Consider the following 19,489-nt stretch of genomic DNA (forward strand, 5'->3'; position numbering starts at 1 on the left):
TAGAACAAATGAAATAAGTTTCACTTTGTTTTAAAATTAGCAAGTTTTAGTTTTCTTTTATGCTAGCATGTTATTTAGATTAGCTTACTGTTATTTGCTAGTAGATGAGCATGAGCAGCTTTACATGTTTAGCATTCCAGTATGTATTGTTCTTTTGCTATTAGATGAGCATGTGTAGTATTTTCTTTAGAGCTTTCAGTTCTTGGATTTCAGTATATTTACATGCATATTCGAGTTTTTGTGAGTTAGATAGCGCTTACTAAGCAATTTTGCTTATAGATTACATTTCCTCTTACTGCAGATAAAGGAAAGGAAAAGATATAGCAAAGGAATGCGACAAGGTGGTGCGGATGGTGTGTGATGCCAGGACTATGGGAGAGACTTGGGATGTTATTGAGTTTCCGTGTTTTAGTGGTTAATAAATATTTGAGATTGTATCTTACATTTCATGCCATTGAAGATTATTCTGGTTTTAGATTGTATGCAGAGATGAGTTCTGTTTAATAAGTAGATATATTGGTATTTGACACTTATTTAATTGCGTGGGTGTTTGATATATGTTCCAGCCTCCTGTGGCTGATGTATACTATATATGTATCTCAGTTTATGGTCACCGGTACAGGGGAGATGCTGCCGAAATTTTTCGGTAGAGACTCCTCGTGGTTTCGATCATACCGGTTAAGTAGAGTTATAGTAGTTAAGTAACGGTCACCCTTAGAGAGTAGTAGTAAGAAGGGTGGTCGTTACATACCACCCCCTAAGACCTAAGGTCCCCCCCTTAGGATTTTCCTCCACCTAGGGTTACCACCCCCTAAGGTTTTCCTTTTGCTTAACCGCAGCTAGGACTTTTGCCTAAAAATACTTAGGACTTTCCTGCAAGCTTAATCAGACATGTTAGATCACAAATAAGCTTAACTTTGAATTCTTTTGCCATTATCAAAACAAAGGTTCGATCGTCGGATGTTTCCGCACCAACATAATGCTTGTGGCTTTTCACGTTCATTTTTTGGAAAATAAAGTACACGATGCATAATAGTAATAAGAAAAGCAAGCAATCTAAAACCAAGCTGACACTTTTGGTTTTACTTGGTTCGAAGCCTGTGATGACTCCTACTCTAAGGCTCACACTTGTTGAGTGTTTACTTTGAAAAATTCGCTATCAATCCATAGAATTATAGAAACAAGTACAAGTACAAAATTAAGTTATATAAATGAAAGTTATACCGAGTTACATCTTCATAAATTTGTCTTTTGAGCAGCGCGCAAGAGCAGAAGATGTTTCAATTGATGATCTCGAAGCTGCTAGTCGACCCCTTTTTTATAGCCAAGTTGAACTTGATCCAGATCTACTGATCTCGAGATCACTATTTGACTCGATGTTGATCAATCGACCGATTCCCCTGATCGATCGACTGATCATACCTAAATGACCAGGCTTCCCGTCCAGATGTTGTTGCTTAAGATGAGCCTTTGTTCAATTGATCGATCGTACCGTTCGGTTAATCGATCTGTCAATGATCCCTAGCTTATTTTATCCAATCAACCCAATCTGATCAATCTGTTGCTTATCCCCTATTTGGTCGACTGAACCTGACATTCAGTCGATCGATCCCTTGGTCGAGGCTGGCCGTGAGCTGATCTGATCACTAGGGTTTGGTCGATTGATCCCAACGTTCGATTGATCAATTAAGGTAAAATCCTAGCTTTAAAATGTTAGTCTTTCTGTAAAACAGAGTTAGAATAATAGACAAACAATATATAAAACATGATTTTAACAGTCTCCGGACTGTCCGGCCCTGACTTTGAGTTTTTTTTGAAACTCTAGGTCGGATCGACACCTACTATTCCCTTTTGGGGGGATGCGTCCTCACATACTTCTCTCAGGAGAAATTACCTTTTGCCAGACTGGTACTCTAAACCGATTGAACTTTTACTCAACGTCTGAGACTTCAGGACTTCATGCTAAATGCCCGATTCATGACATGTCCAGTCTTTCACCTGGTGTCCGTGCCCCCCCCCCCCCCCACAGGATTTACATCTAGAGTCCTTGACTCTAGGATTTTGCCCAAAGTCCTCGACTCGCCAAGACTTTACCCAGTCCCCCGGAGCAGGACTTCATTGTCTAATCGCAGCTAGGACTGTCCACCTACCTAGGACTGTCCACCTACCTAACTGCAGCTAGGACTTTTCTTTGCCTAAGATCACTTAAGACTTTCCTGTACACTTAGTCACACTTGTTAAATCACAAGACAGCTTAACTTTGAATCTTTTTTTCATTATCAAAATACAAGTTAGATCATCTGGTGCTCCCTGCACTAACAATCACCCCCTTTTTTATTATGACAACCCAGTTTAAAGGTTAAGTAAAAATATACAAAATAGTAAGGCATTAGGAACAAGTGAATTTTTAAGTAAACATTTTTCAAGGTAAAAATGTTACTCACTCCCCCTTAAGTATTACTTTTTATCAGAATAAGGTTTTTTACTTTACTTTTAATACATTTCTCCCCCTTTGATGTAACACCCCACCCTCCTCACTACTAGTCTGTGAGGGTGGAGCGCTACTGGACTACTAATTTCTCTTAACTAACATTGCACACATGTGAATATCAATACATAAAACCCTCTAAACATGCAATTAATGATAGCGGAAACATGAATAAATTATCTCTACATTCTACTCCAGCATATGAGCACAACTAAAACTATACATCAATCTAATCATGCTGAAATATATGTATTAATCTGAACATGCATGCCACCATTGTACAACTAAGATAATAGGTCTAATGTGCATAACAATTTAAATGAAAGAATTCTATATACATGGCAATCTTAATAAATTCTTATGCTAAATTCCAAGGCTTCTATAGTCCAGGCATCACACATCCATCCGCACCTCCTTGTCGCCTTCCTTTGCTATAACTTTTCCTTTCCTTTATCTGCAGTAAGAGGAAATGCAACTATAAGCAAAATTGCTTAGTAAGCGCTATCTAACTCACAAAACTCGAATATGCATGTGAATAAAATAAATCTAAAACTGAATGCTTTAAAGGAAATACTACACATGCTCATCTAATAGCAAAAGAAACAAGACATGCTGAAATGCTAAACATGTAAAGCTTATTTCACTTGTTCAAAACTTATACTTTTATACTTCAGGATAATAAGTTTAACTGAACTGATATATAAGCTGAGCTAAACTGATGCTAGGCTAATGCTGAATCTGAACTGTATTCACATAACTGATTTGTGAAGTTTTGAAAACTATTTTCATAATAGATAAAAATAATAATCATGTTGTTGATGGGCCCGGCAACTGTACTTGCTATACACGCATCCCTAACTAGACCCGAGGTAGCTAGTCACGAATCTAGTAGGGTTTACTAGGTTATCTAAACCTAGGGACGACTATGGGAGCCCAACCCAAGGACAACTAAGAGTCCAGCACAGTACCACTGATAAAAGTAAAATACTGATTCATAAGCTGATTTATCTTATCTCGCTCTTACTAGGTTATCTGAACCTAGGGGCGACTATGGGAGCCCACCCATTGGACCGTAGTCCCATATAAACTGAAGCAAGACTAAGCATGCTATTTATAAGAATTGTAGAATGAAATGCTAACTATAAGGATTGTTCTTTATGTTCAGTAACAAAGCATAATCCATTTTGCAATAAGCTACAAAAAAAAACAAACCTACAGGCTTTAGAAGAAAACTAAACTCTTTCTTGTTCCTTGCCCAGCGGCAGGAAATCTGAAATCCCCCAAAGGTCGTTCATGCTTAGTTATTCAACACAAAACTGAAACTATTTGAGGTCACAAGCAATCTATGTAGGGTTCGGATTATAAATCTATGTGAAACCTATGCAATGCTTATACCTTTAAAGAGCAATAGAGGTCTTTGAGCATGTTACAACATGATCTAAATTGGAATACTAAACCATAAGCTCAAACCGTAAACTAAATCTTTTCATGTTCAGTACCACAACAAAGAACCCAAAAGGCAACTAGCAAGGATAATTTTTATTGTAAACCCAAACCATAATTGTTCTTCATGCTATGTGCCACGGCAATAAAAGAAAAGTAGGGAATTGCTACTGTTTCAGTCCACGGCAAGGAGGTAAAAAAAAGGAACTACAATACCCCCCATAGCCATTCAAAACAGAACAATTTACTCCTTTCCAAATCTAAATGAACTAAATTTAGTTTCATGGCAGCAGCTCCAATCAAACAATAAGGAATAAACTAAACCACATATTCAAATTAATTAAAACCTCTTCTCATCTTCTTTATGAAACTCACGGCAGGAAACCTTCAAATTCATCAAGCTTTGCGGCATGCGTCGGAAATCAAGAACACATGAATCCGAAACTACTCTACTGCAGGTGAGGAAGCACTTACTTTGGTGTTCTTGGACTCATAACCAAGAAGAAGCTTCTTCGGAAAGCTTGCAAATCCAACCTTCTCTTCGTGCCTACGGATTCCCTTGATGAGAAGATCTCTAATCCGTGAAGAGCTCACGGGATTTGCCCTTCGTCGGCCGCCGGAGAGAAACCCTACTTCTCTTCGTTTCCTCCCGAGCTGCCACCGTCGCACGAGAGAGGTGAGGAGAGGAATTAGGTTAGGTCACGGAAACATAACAACTCTTATCCCTTTTTATAACTAGGGTATTCTCCGATTCTGTTATGGCTTAAGACTAATTCGTTATTAATTTGTTCACAAAACACCTGGTAAACTCTTGGCTATCGCGCTTCGCCTAAATCTCTGACCGGGTCAGAGGTCGCGGGTTCGAATCTTGGTCGCGCCTCTTTTATACTTAATTATTTTCTATTATTAACTACTACTTAAATTAATTTCGTTCTTCCTTTAATCAGTACCGCCCGCTTGGGCACTTGGCTATCGCGCTCCGCTTAAGCCGCCGACCGGGTCAGAGGTTGCGGGTTCGAATCTCGGCTAAAACTCTTTTATACTTAATATTTTTTGTTTAACTACTACTACTTAAAATATTTCCGCTCCTTCTTTAACCAGCACGGCCCTGCTGGGTTCCTGGTCAGTCGAGATAACTTAAGGTTTTGCTTAATCAGAGGTCTCCGGTTCGAACCTCGGCTTAACCTTTTTATTTTTTTGCAACTTGTTTCTTTTGGTAAAAATACCAAACGATCTCTAAAAATTACATAAAAACACTCTAAAAATTTCTAAAAATATGTAGAATATTTCTAAAGTATTTTTAAATATTTTTAAGCACTATTACGACTTGTAATGAAGAAATTTGGATCGTTACATTTGACATTTATAAAAAATTATTGAGTAGAGAGAAAAGTTGTAAAACAATTTTAATTTTGAAAAGTCAACTTGTTAATCTTTTTCTTTTAACCCCCCTGAAAGTAGCACTTAACTTTTCTTTAAAAAATATGTGTAGCTTAAAAAATCTTAGCTAAATACTTAGCTTTTAAAAAAATTTCTTTGAAAAATACTTAGCTAAATACTTAGCTTTAAAAAGAGTTTAAAAAAAACTTAGCTAAATACTTAGATTTTGAAAATGATTTCTTTGAAAAATACTTAGCTTTGAAAAGATTTTTTTTAAAAAAAAACTTAGTTAAAAACATAGCTTTAAAAAAATTCCTTTTAAAAATTTTAAGTAATTAATTTTGAAAAAGCTTAACTTATAAATCTTTTGAAATATCCCCCAAAAGAAAACTTAATTTTAAAATTTTAAAAAATTAACTCCCTATTTATCTCTCTTAAAAAGTTTAAGTAATTTGTAGGTGATAGTCATCTTAAATAATTCAATTGATGCCTTGATCAATGACTATGACCCTAGAGTCGAAGCATGAAAAAACTTAAGTTTAAAAGTATGAAAATAATTATCTATTTTCTTGATTTTCGATCCCACCCATTCTATGTTATTAAACATATTCAGCTTATGAGTTTTTGTGAGATGGAGTTAAATTAATTTTTAAATTGATATTAAGTTTGAGAATATTATTTTTCACCGTGAGAAATATTTAAATTTAAAATTTAATATTAAATATTTTATTTTGAATTTTGAAAAAATATTTAAGATTGAATATTTAAGTTTGAATTTTGAACAAATATTTATGTTTGAATTTTAAAAATATTTAAGTTTGAATAATTAAATTCTGAACTTTAAAACTTTTAATTAAGATTTAAAATAGTTAATATTTAAAAATTAATTAAGATTTGAAAATGATTAATATTTTGAAGTTTGAAATTAGAAAATTAATTATGATTTAAAAATTACTTAATTTTTGAAAATAATTAAGATTTAGAAATTAAAATTTAAAAAATAATTATGATTTTAAAATTAACATTTGAAAATAATTTAGATTTTGAAATTAAAATTTAAAAATTAATTAACATTTGAAAATAATTAAGATTTTGAAATTAAAATTTAAAAATTAATTAATATTTGAAATTAATTAATATATTAAAATTAAAATTTGAAAATTAATTAACATTTGAAAATAATTAATATTTTGAAATTAAAATTTGAAAATTAATTAAGATTTAAACATTAATTAATATTTTGAAATTAAAATTTAAAAATTAATTAATATTTGAAAATAATTAAGATTTTGAAATTAAAATTTGAAAATTAATTAATATTTTAAAATTAAAATTTGAAAATTAATTAATATTTAAAAATAATTAAGATTTTGAAATTACAATTTAAAAATTAATTAAGATTTGAAAATTAATTAACATATGAAAATAATTAAGATTTTAAAATTAAAAATAAAAATTAGTTAATATTTAAAAATTAATTAATATTTGAAAATAATTAAGATTTGAAATTTGAAACTTAAATATGATTTGAAAATTAATTAACATTTAAAAATAATTAAGAGTTTGAAATTTGAAAATTAATTAAGATTCAGTTTAAGTTTGTGTAAGTTTAGTTTAAGTTTGATTAGTTTGAATTATATTTCCATTGATTAAGTTAGGTTTAAGTTTTAATTAACTAATTTTAAACCTAAACTCATCTTACCCTTTTTCTTGATTGTCAATCAAGGAACCTTATCTATTTTGTGAGATGATTAATTTTATCTTTAATTTAGATTCAAATCTAAGGATTAATTTACACTTATGTTAGACTAAGGTTTAACAGTTAGTTAATTAAAAATTTATTTCAATAATTGGCTTCTATGTTTTGGCAAGGCATTAGGCCTTTTTGGATATTAGAACAACAATCACTTCTAGACAAAGCCTTTTAAAGAAATTAAATATTTAATGTTCTTTCTAAGAATCCTAGGTCTAATTAAATAAGTGTCGATCAAACCTAAATCCTTATCTATTATAATCTAAGCATGTATAAGGAAAAGATAGTAAATCAAGTATCAATTAGATTTATCTATTAATAAAGATGGTCTTTCTATTTGCTCCCCTTGGGTCATTGCCTCAATAAGATTTATCAAGATAGTGGATTTAATCCTTGGGGATCCAATATTGATCAAGTCCAACTTGATTTGTCAGGTTTGACTTGGGGACCCATGCTTGAACTAGGTTCTTAGTCGATCGATTCACTAAAGACAAGTAAGATTTGAATCGATGTCTAGCCTTATACCCAAGTCTGGTTCGATTGTATACGACCCTTTATTTTTCAAGAATCAGATCAAGGTTCTTGGAACCCAAAGTGAACCGTTCCAACGTTTCCTTAAGTCCTTTAACTTGAGTTTTAAAATTGAAATTTTCTTCCTCAAGTTGTTGGACTTGGGTTGAAGTTTCACTTTAAACTGGTTTAGTTAAAGGACTTGGGTTAGTCTCCTCCTTGAAGGATTCATTCTCCTTTTGAAGTGACTTGACCCGGAGATTGGATTTGGTCAACTTTCTTAAAAGTATGAAATTAACTTTTGTAATTTATCTACTTGCGGAGAACTTACATTACTGTTTGGCCATTCGGAAATGGATATGGATCCGTGACTTATTTTGGACTCGATTTCTTATTCATCTCTGATTTTGGACTTAGACTCGGTTTCGACAATGTAGGCTTGTACTGGTAGAGCAAGGAAGCTTGCTTGCTCATGTTCTTCTTCGGGGTCTCCCAAGGATTCGGACCATGTTGCTTTCAAGGCCTTCTTCTCTGCTTCTGATTTGGACATTCCCGGCTTCTAGTGCCCTTTCTTGTTGCAGCCATAGCAGGTAACTTTAAACTTGACCTTCGTATTCAATTGAGTCACCTTCTTCTTCTTGTACAGTTTTCATACGAGTTTCACGAGCTTAGTGGTAATTTCATCATCATCTTCTGAGTCTGATTAGTTTTTGGACTCAGGTTCAGTTTAGTTCCTAGACTCGTTTGTCTTGCTTGTACCTACAATTAAGGCAATATTTTTCTTGACCGGACATGCATTAGTCTGTTTGTGAAGTTCACTCTAAAAATAGCTCATCTAGTCTCATTAAAGAAGGATGCTTAGACACCTTATAAGCATCTACCATTTATGCCCACAAGGTATTTCTTGGAAAAGCGATATGAGTATACTTGATGACGTTGCGATTTTCTACTTTTTGTCAGATTGCGTGAAGTCCGTTAAGTAGGTTTTGGATCTGAGCGTGGAGTTGACTTGCCGTCTCACCATCCTATATTTTAATATTATATAACTTATTCAAGATTAGGTCCTATTTGCTTACCTTAGTATCGGAGGTGCCCTCGTGTAACTTGATTAGCTTTTCCCATAATTTCTTGGCACTGTTGAAGGGGCCAACCCGATTCAACTCCTCTTTGGTTAAGCCACATTGAAGGGTCTGGGTTGCTTTTGCATCAGCTTCGATCTTCTTTATTACGCTTTGGTCCCAATTTTCATAAGATACTGGTTTTCCAGTATCGTCGAGTGGAAGTGCGAAGCTGGTTTTGATGATTATCCACATCTCGACTTATGTTTTGAAGTAATACTCCATTCAACTCTTCCAGTAGTCAAAATCTTCGCTGGAGAAGAGTGGTGGGCGTGCGGTGCTATAACCTTCTTGGTGGGTCATTTGAAAAGTAAATCTTGCACACAATAAAATATAGAAAATTGTTCTAAGACTTAGTCTTGGATTAGTAGTGTAGTATAAAGATTTTATAAAAAAAAAAACTTAAGAACTCGAGTGGTGTTGCACCAACTTCGAGAGAAAAAAATTGATTGCGAGAAATAATGACCGGAAGGGGTAATTATACCGATTCCGATCAACTCTGAACAATTTAAAAACTAAACCATAAAAAAAATACTTGAATGGTGGTTTTATCGATTTAAAGTCGCACCGCTCTGATACTAATTGTAGGATCGAAAGAGCTAGAGGGGGATGAATAGTACTTGTGACTTTTCCACGTTCATTTTTCAGAAAACAAAGTACACATAGCAGAATAGTAAGAAAGAAAAACAAGCAATCGAAAACTAAGTTAACACCATTGGTTTTACTTGGTTCGAAGCTTGTAACGACTTCTACTCTAAGACGTATACTCAATGAGTGTTTACTTTGGATAATTCACTATCAATCCGTAGAATTACAAAAATAAGTACAAGCACAAATTGAGTGCTATAAATGAAAGTTATACTGACGACTTAGAGAATTGGAGTTTCGAACTTTCAGTCGTTAGAGCAGAGTTATGACTTCATATATTTGTCTTTTGAGCAGCGTGTAGGAGCAGAAGATGTTTTAAATGATGATCTTGAAGCTGTTGGTCGAACCCCTTTTTATAGCCAAGTTGAACCTGATTCAGATCCACTAATCTTGGGATCACTGTTTGACTCGACGTTGATTGGTCGACCGATCCGCCTAATCGGTCAACTGGTCCTACCTAAATTAACTCGGCTTCCTGTCCAGATGCTGCTGCTTCAGATGAGCCTTCATTCGGTCGATCGATCGCACTGTTCAATCGACTGATAGCGCTATTTAGTTGATTATTTTGTGGATGACCCCCGACTTATCTGTTGGTGCGGGAAGCATCCGACGATCAAACCTTAGTTTTGATAATGGCAAAGGGATTCAAAGTTAAGTTTAATTGTTATCTAATGTGTATGACTAAGTGTTTTAGGAAAGTACTAGCTGCGGTTAGGCAAGGTGAAAACCCTAGGGGGTGGTAACCCTAGGTCCTAGGGGGTGGTAACCCTAGGTGGAGAAAAGTCCTAGTTGCGGTTAGGCAAAAGGAAAATCCTAGGGGGTGGTAACCCTAGGTCATAGGGGGTGGTAACCCTAGGTCATAGGGGGTGGTAACCCTATGCGGGAAGTCTTGGCGGGTCGGCGTTTCGGGCAAAAATCCTAGGGGGTGGTAACCCTAGGTTAAAATCCTGGTGTCGCGAACCGGGTAGAAGTCTAGATGGGTCGAGGACCGGACATCCAGCATGAAGACCGGAAGCATCGGACGCTGAGCAAAAGTCCAGTCGATCTGGAGGATCGAACTGGCATCAGGTAAAATCTCCTGAGTGGAGTAGGTGAGGATGCGTTCCCCGTAGAGGGAACAGTAGGCGTCGGGTCTACCTAGAGTTTCTGGTCGGAAACCCAAAGTCAGACCCGGACAGTCCGAAGGCTGTCAATTCATTTGTTTATATATTATCTTTTGTGTTCTAACTCTGTTTTGCAGGAAACTAACACTTTTGTGCAGGGTTAGTACTGACCGGGATTGGTCGACCGAACCTTGGGATCGGTCGACCGAACCTCCAAGCTACCAGACCAGATCGCCAGAAGTTGGACCAAGTTTGACCAGGGATCGGTCGACCGGACCTCTGGATCGGTCAACCGAACCTGGGATAGGTGTCGACTTGATCAAGCCGAGGTGTGCGGGTCAGAGGAGACTGATCGGTCGATCGAATCTTGGGATCGGTCGACCGATCCCAGGGATAAAGTTTGACCAGATCGAAGCGGAGTGACGGATGGACGGATCAGATGCGGTGGAGATCATCTGATCGGTCGACCGAACGTGAGGATCGGTCGACTGATCCGCTTCGGGTCAAAACTGATCCCGAGACTTGGGGATCAGGATCAGCGCCTACAGAGCTATAAAAGGGAGCCTTGGGGAGCAGCTTCGAATATCAATCACAGAAGCGAACCTTCTACTTCCTGCTGCTAACAAGGCGATCTCGAAGTGATGTTTCACCATCCCGACGACCCGGAGCTCAGTTCTTCCATCGTTCATTGTCGTCGGTATATTTTATTGTTATTAATTACTGTACTTCAAATTGTAATCATTTAACGAGCCTATAGTTGTTGCCCACCGAAAGCGATCAAGGATCGCGGGCCTTCGAGTAGGAGTCGCCATAAGCTCCGAACGAAGTAAAACACTTGTGTCTTCTGTGTGTTTGCATTTACTTTCCGCTGCGTTTCTACTTTGTGTTTTAAATCGCGAAAAATAGCCACGAGCGCTATTCACCCCCCCCCCCCCCTCTAGCGCTTTCGATCCAACAATTGGTATCAGAGCGGGGTCGTTTTGAATCGGTGCAACCACCATTCAAAACAAATTTTTCGTGGTATTTTTAAGATTTTTTGGAGTCAATTAGAATTTAGCTTCGTTTCTATATTCTAATTCTTTTCGCTCGTATCGATTTCGCTCGAGGTTGGTGCAACACCACTTGAGTTAGTTTTTTTTAATTAAATTCATACCGTACTGCTAATCCAGGATCAAGTCCTGGTACATTTGTTTTTTCTCTCTTCTTCTTTGTGTGCAAGTTTTTAATGGCCCTTCAAGAAGGCTCTAGCACTACTTGCCCCCCGCTCTTCTCCGGCGAAGACTTTGCCTATTGGAAGAACCAGATGATCTACCATCTCAAGACGCAAGTTGAGATGTGGATCATCATCCAAACCGGTCTCGAGCTACCACGTGATGGCACCGGAGAACTGGTTTCCTGCACCAACTGGGACGCTAGCATCAGGAAGAAGGTGGAAGCAGATGCCAAAGTCACTTGCATGCTACAATGCGGGTTGACAAAAGAAGAACTGAATAGAGTCGGACCATTTTCAAGTGCGAAGGAGTTATGGAACAAACTAATCGAGCTGCACGAGGGCACGGCAGACGCTAAAGTAAGTAAGCGTGATTTAATTTTAAATAAATTGTATAATATTAAAATGCAGGAAGGTGAGACGGCAAACCAGCTTCACGCATGCATTCGGGACCTACTCAACGGGCTTCATGCAATCGGCCAAAGGATGGAAAACCGCGACGTAATAAGGTACGCGCTAAGCGCTTTTCCGAGGAACGCCTTGTGGGCATCCATGGTGGATGCTTACAAAGTTTCCAAGGATTTATCTTCAATAAAACTAGATGAATTATTTTCTGAATTAGAATTGCATGAGCAGACTAATACACGGCCGGTAGAGAAAGGTGTTGCTTTGGTTGCAGGTACCAGCAAAACGCACGAACCGACGACGAGGCATAAATCCAAGTCTAAAGACGAACAGGACGCAGACGACGAAGATGAAGTTATTTCTAAACTGATAAAACTAGTGCGGAAAATATGCAAGTCAAAAAGGGAAACTCAAACAACTATGAAGGACAAAACTGGAGTCACCTGCTACGGATGCAACCAGAAGGGGCACTACAAGCCAGACTGTCCAAACAAAAAGCAACGTAAAAAGAAAGCATTAAAGGCAACCTGGTCCGAGTCCTCAGATGAATCTGAGTTCGACGAAGAAGAACCGACAAGCTTCCTCGCGTTGCCAGTACAAGTAAATATTGACGAAACCGAATCTGAATTCGAGTCCGAAACCGAAAGCGAGTCGGAAACCGAGTCCGAGCAAAGCCACGAATCCGCATTCGTTTCCGAAGGACCAAATCCCACTGTGAGTTCACTATTCGCAGAATTTCAATTAGATAACTTGCATGAATTATTACCTTACTTAATAAAAAAAGTTGGCTAAATCTAACGTCTGGGTTAAGTCGCTCCAAAAGGAGGTAACAGCCCTTAAGGGAGCGACTAACTCGAGTTCTTTAACTGAGTCAGTTCTAACTGAGTCCGTTCAAATTGGAAGTTCAACTCAACTCCAACAACTTGAGGAAGAAAATTCCAATTTGAAAACTCAAATTAAGGAACTCAAGGACACGTTGGAACAGTTCACTATGGGTTCCAAGAATTTGGATCTGATTCTTGGAAAACATCGAGTCGTTTACAACAAATCCGGACTTGGATTTAAGACCAAAACAAAGTTTAAATCATACTTGTCGTTAGTAAATAGAAATAATAGAAACATAATTCAAGCATGGGTCCCCAAGTCAAACTTGGTTAATCAAGTTGGACCTGGTCACTATTGGGTCCCCAAGGATCAGATCCATTTCCTTGATAGACCATATCGAGGTTATGATCCAGGGGGAGCAAATAGAAAAACTATCTCAATAAATAGATAAAATGCTTGTTTATTTATTTTCCTTGCAATATACATGCTTAGACTAGGATTGCTTAAGGATCTAGGCATAATTTACACTTGCCAGTTAAATCTAGGAGTTTCAAAAAGGAAATTAAATATATATTTCTTTGAGCGATTCTGTCTATGAAAAGGTGGATGATCTCATACCCAAGAAGACCTAGAGTCTCGTCTTGACCTGGGAACCAATCTTTGAAATACTTACTTAATTGACTAATTGGAAAACCTATTTTTAACTCAAATGTAAATTAATCCTTAGAAACAATTTAAATCAAAGATAACCATCTCACAAAAATACGTAAGATTACCTGTTTGATAACTTAGAATCGGGTGAGATGAATCTAGGTTAAACTTAGTCTTAAATAAATTCAATTTAATCAAATAAAACGAATTAATTAAATGAATAAAATTATTTCAAAATTACTTCAAAATTACTTTAAAATCATTTTAAATCCTTTGAAAAATTATTTCAAAATTACTTTAAAAATTATTTGAAAATCATTTTAAATCCTTTGAAAAATTATTTCAAAATTACTTTAAAATCATTTTAAAAATCCTTTGAAAAATTATTTCGAAATTACTTTAAAAATTACTTTAAAATCATTTTAAAAATCCTTTGAAAAATTATTTCAAAATTACTTCAAAATTATTTGAAAATCATTTTAAATCCTTTGAAAAATTGTTTCAAAATTACTTTAAAAATTATTTGAAAATCATTTTAAATCCTTTGAAAAATTGTTTCAAAATTACTTTAAAATCATTTTTAAAATCCTTTGAAAAATTATTTCAAAATTACTTCAAAATTATTTGAAAAACATTTTAAATCCTTTGAAAAATTATTTCAAAATTACTTCAAAATTATTTGAAAATCATTTTAAAAATCCTTTGAAAAATTATTTCAAAATTACTTTAAAAATTATTTGAAAATCATTTTAAATCCTTTGAAAAATTATTTCAAAATTACTTTAAAATCATTTTAAAAATCCTTTGAAAAATTATTTCAAAATTACTTTAAAAATTATTTGAAAATCATTTTAAATCCTTTGAAAAATTATTTCAAAATTACTTTAAAATCATTTTAAAAATCCTTTGAAAAATTATTTCAAAATTACTTTAAAAATCCTTTCAAAATTAATTTCAAAAATCATTTAAAAAAACCCCTTGAAAATTAATTTCAAAAATTATTTGAAAAATGCTTTGAAAATTATTCAAAAATAAGTTAAATCATTTCTTATACTTAGAATTTAGAAGAAATTTTGTTTAAAAAAAAATTAAAATAAACACTTAGATTTTTATGAAAAGCTAAGTGTTTACTTCAGTACTCATTTTTTTCTTCTTCCCTCTTTACTTTGATATATGGCAAAGGGGGAGAGTATAAGGAAATTCAAAGATAAGGAAATTCAAAGGAAACCAAAAGGTATCAAAAATTCAAAAACTAAAAATCAGCTTAAGGGGGAGCTTCCATTAAGGGGGAGCTTCAATGTGCTTAGATTTTATTTACCTTTATTGCATTTTTTTTTTGTTTTTCACTTAACTTTGAATTTCGGTTGCCATAATAAAAAAGGGGGAGATTGTTGGTGCAGGAAGCATCCGACGATCGAACCTTAGTTTTGATAATGGCAAAGGGATTCAAAGTTAAGTTTAATTGTTATCTAATGTGTATGACTAAGTGTTTCAAGAAAGTCCTAGCTGCGGTTAGGCAAGGTGAAAATCCTAGGGGGTGGTAACCCTAGGTCCTAGGGGGTGGTAACCCTAGGTGGAGAAAAGTCCTAGCTGAGGTTAGGCAAAAGGAAAACCCTAGGGGGTGGTAACCCTAGGTCATAGGGGGTGGTAACCCTATGCGGGAAGTCTTGGCGGGTCGGCGTTTCGAGCAAAAATCCTAGGGGGTGGTAACCCTAGGTTAAAATCCTGGTGTCGCGAACCGGGTAGAAGTCTGGATGGGTCGAGGACCGGACATCCAGCATGAAGACCGGAAGCATCGGACGCTGAGCAAAAGTCCAATCGATCTGGAGGATCGAACTGGCATCAGGTAAAATCTCCTGAGTGGAGTAGGTGAGGACGCGTTCCCCGTAGAGGGAACAGTAGGCGTCGGGTCGACCTAGGGTTTCCGGTCGGAAACCCGAAGTCAGACCCGGACAGTCCGAAGGCTGTCAATTCATTTGTTTATATATTATCTTTTGTGTTCTAACTCTGTTTTGCAGGAAACTAACACTTTTGTGCAGGGTTAGTACTGACCGGGATCGGTCGACCGAACCTTGGGATCGGTCGACCGAACCTCTAAGCTACCAGACCAGATCGCAAGAAGTTGGACCAGGTTCGACCAGGGATCGGTCGACCAGACCTCTGGATCGGTCGACCGAACCTGGGATAGGTGTCGACTTGATCAAGCCGAGGTGTGCGGGTCAGAGGAGACTAATCGGTCGACCGAACCTTGGGATCGGTCGACCGATCCCAGGGATAAAGTTTGACCAGATCGAAGCGGAGCGACGGATGGACGGATCAGATGCGGTGGAGATCATCTGATCGGTCGACCGAACGTGAGGATCGGTCGACCGATCCGCTTCGGGTCAAAACTGATCCCGAGACTTGGGGATCAGGATCAGCGCCTACAAAGCTATAAAAGGGAGCCTTGGGGAGCAGCTTCGAATATCAATCACAGAAGCGAACCTTCTACTTCCTGCTGCTAACAAAGCGATCTTGAAGTGCTGTTTCACCATCCCGACGACCCGGAGCTCAGTTCTTCCATCGTTCATTGTCGTCGGTATATTTTATTGTTATTAATTACTGTACTTCAAATTGTAATCATTTAACGAGCCTATAGTTGTTGCCCACCGAAAGCGATCAAGGATCGCGGGCCTTCGAGTAGGAGTTGTCATAGGCTCCGAACGAAGTAAAACACTTGTGTCTTCTGTGTGTTTGCATTTACTTTCCGCTGCGTTTCTACTTTGTGTTTTAAATCGCGAAAAATAGCCACGAGCGCTATTCACCCCCTCCCCCCCCCCCCCTCTAGCGCTTTCAATCCAACATTATCTGATTTGATCAATCCGATCCAATCAGTCTACTGCTTATCCCCTGTTCGGTCAACTGAACCCGACGTTCGGTCGACCGATCCCTTGGTCAAGGTTGACCATGAGCTGATCTAATCATTGGGGTTCGGTCAACTGATCCCAACATTCGGTTGACCGATCAAGGGGGGCCGCTGATATGACGGTTCCATATTTTTTTTTTTTTTGATAGAAAAAAAAATAAAAATATTAGAAAATATCGGGAAACTTTGAAAAAGATTTATAAGAATACTAATAATTATTTAATTAGGCTATATAAAATTATAATAAATTTATACATGTTGAGAAAGAGTGATGAAGAAAATTTATTTAATAATAATAAAATAAAATAAAATTTATTTAAATATAAATAAAAATATAATATGAAATAGAACTCGACGGAGGATACTACCAAATAAAGGCAGCTGGGCAAGATTAGAAATGGAACTGCTTACAAACATAACCCGAACAAGACTGCACCTACAGCAACTTGAGAAATCACAGATCATGCGCGCTGACCTATCAACCATTCTGCAAAGATGCTTCACAGAGAGCAACTCTGCTTAAGAATCCGAATCCTCACTCGCGTCGCATGGAGCTCTCGACTGAATGGTAACCCGAGCTCCCGATATAAGTCTGCCGAAGCGAAAATGAACTGTTAACCATGATCCAAAGAATCCATCTCCTAAATGTGCAAGGGAGACATGCATAAGCTCACCTTTCCTCAATTTTGATCAACTTGTCAGTTTTGCCTTCCAAAGACTCCACACCAGTCGATGGTGCATTGCCTGAAGGTGCCATACTCTGGATCTCTTCATTTGACAGCTCCCTGCAGTGTAGCTCAACAGAAGACTTCCTCGGGGCATCCGAAAAGGATAGCCTGATCGCTTCGTCTTTAGATTGTTTGTTTGGCACCGATTTCATTACTCGGGGAAGGCACTTGGGGCGCGATGCCTCTGTCAGATTCGCGATGACCTGCTTCGAATCTGGGGTCTTGCAGCTTCTAGGAACATCAAGGAGGCTATATCAAGTGACAACTTCACCCGGGGACGACTAAATTTCAACTGGTTTCTCTAAGTTTAGGACGGTTAAGAGATGGGCTAAGGTATCTTCAACTGTTAACTAATTTATAGCACCTACATTAACACTTTTATCTACTAGTCCAGTGACATTCATACTGTAAATTGAAGCAAGACACATGAGTTAGCTAACAAACTTACCTGTCGGTTGCATTGTATGAAGAAGAGCGTTTGAGTGTGGGCGCCGCCACTTCCCCAACTATGCTCCTGTGCTTCTTTGTCTCGACCAAGCTCCCGCTGAAACACTCCTTGTCGTCCAATCGAAGCGCGATCAGCCTCCGATTGTTGTCGGGCAGGCAATCGAGCTCCCCGTGCATGTGCATCGTTGATCTTGAAAACATGGGAGAAGGCAGTTTGGCGTGGGAGAAGCTTGGCTTGTAGGTCGGCACTAGGCCAAAGCTTTGGTGATCCTTCACTGAGATCGCCCCGCATGTGATCAGTTGCATCAGCACGCTTGTTGGCCTCAGCTTTGGCCCTGTGTGGAAGAGAACCTCCTCCTCTTCGAGCACTCGGAAGCTGTTGATCCTGCCGGCGTCGGCTCTGATCAGAGACTCCAAAGTCTCCATCTTCCCGCTAGAGAATGAATCGTTATTGTCTGCGCCGGCGTTTGAACCAACTTTGGACCGTAGGTCGCTGCTCTGTGGCTTTGCCGGATCGAATTCAGTGGAAGGCGGGCTGTCATCGGTCTGAGTCGAAGCATCAGAAGCTTCAACGGGCTTACACGATCGACGCTCTCTGAAACTCCGGCCATTCTCTGGTGAGGAAGGCTTTTGGCCATCGCCTTGAGGCCAAGGTGGTGACGCTGGCTTCTTCAGCTCTTCGATTACCGGCGAGGCATCTTGACCTGCTGAAAAAATGGCGCCGTCTTGCTGCTGAGGGTTCAAGATCGGCAACCTGCAGTTTCCATTGCCTTGCTGAATCCTATCTGAAACTGAAAGCGCAACCACACAAGGCAGCATTTGGGGGTTAATTTCAGTCTCCTGATCAAGGAGGAGGAAGAAGAAGAAGAAAATTGCTGATTTGGGAGCACCTGAAGAAGACTGATGCAGCAGCTCGGTGCCCTTGAGGACATATTCGTCGCCGTTCGCCGGGAGCACGAGATCGTCGTCGGCGAGATCTTGCCAGACGAAGCCGTTCTTGTAGCTCCTGCAACCACAAATTTCTCAGCAGGTGGAGTTGCGCTGCTCAACGACGATCAGCAGAACTGTACCTCTTGCAGGACCAGGAGTACATGGCGGGCATGCCCTTTCCTCTCAGCTCGTCGAGCCGATTGATCACATCTACGGAACCAAAAACCGTAGTCAGAGAGACGGCAATTAATGCAGGCGATAATTAGGGAGGGATCGAGGATGGTTAATTAGCGCGAGTGACCTCTGAGGAAGAGTCCGTCGGGGGAGGAGAGGGGGACTTGGATGAAATGGGGGTGCTCGAGGCGGCGGTTCCGGCAGAGGTAGTAAACCACTGGAATCTTCCTCCCCACCGGCGAAGCCAGCTCCGGCTGACAAGCTCGAGCACTCTCCGGGGTGCCCTGGTCGCCGTGTCCCCTTCCTCCTCCTTCCATCTCCACTACAAGCTTCCCGGCGTTGCTCGAGAGACCGAGAGAGAGAGGAAGAACGGCGGCGGCGGCGGCAGCGGAGGAGGACATTAATCGAATTCAACGACGCTCCCCGGAGTGCTGGTACGGTGCCCCTCGATCGAGAGTTAAACAGGAAAATCCGTAACGAAATTAACCGAATGGCTAAGCCTGCGGCGTCTGCCGGTTAAATATTTTAGCCTGCTGTAAAAAATGTTGCCGAACAAGAGTGGCACGGGTTCTGTTGTTGGATGGTGACGGTGCCTCTCTGCTTGTCCTCCAGCTATGATAATATTAAAATAATTTTAATTAAATTAATATGGTATATATAATAGTGTTTATTATATATATAATAATTTTAATTAGGTTCATGTTGTACTAATAATTGTCATGGTCAGTGTCGAAACAAAAATATTTTAAAATAAAGAATATTATGAGGTCG

At 38.3% G+C, this 19,489-nt stretch overlaps 1 protein-coding gene across 3 annotated transcripts; it reads right to left on the reverse strand.

Moving 5' to 3' along the window:
* Positions 1-16,801: 16,801 nt before the first annotated feature.
* On the reverse strand, positions 16,802-19,200 carry LOC122021596 (protein SOSEKI 3-like). Of its 3 annotated transcripts, none has more exons than XM_042579721.1 (6): positions 18,846-19,200; positions 18,685-18,754; positions 18,505-18,620; positions 17,616-18,405; positions 17,114-17,395; positions 16,802-17,031 (listed from the first exon to the last, which is right to left on the reverse strand). In XM_042579721.1, the coding sequence occupies exons 1-6, from the start codon at positions 19,117-19,119 to the stop codon at positions 16,959-16,961; spliced, it is 1,605 nt and encodes a 534-aa protein (XP_042435655.1). In that variant the 5' UTR covers positions 19,120-19,200; the 3' UTR covers positions 16,802-16,958. The 3 variants fall into 3 exon arrangements, with proteins under 3 accessions (XP_042435655.1, XP_042435654.1, XP_042435656.1); XM_042579720.1 differs by having other exon boundaries at positions 17,114-17,398; XM_042579722.1 differs by lacking the exons at positions 16,802-17,031; positions 17,114-17,395 and adding an exon at positions 17,398-17,531.
* Between the last annotated feature and the right edge of the window lie 289 nt (positions 19,201-19,489).

The sequence above is a fragment of the Zingiber officinale genome, chromosome 9A, assembly GCF_018446385.1.
Source record: "Zingiber officinale cultivar Zhangliang chromosome 9A, Zo_v1.1, whole genome shotgun sequence".
Taxonomy (NCBI): Eukaryota; Viridiplantae; Streptophyta; class Magnoliopsida; order Zingiberales; family Zingiberaceae; genus Zingiber; species Zingiber officinale.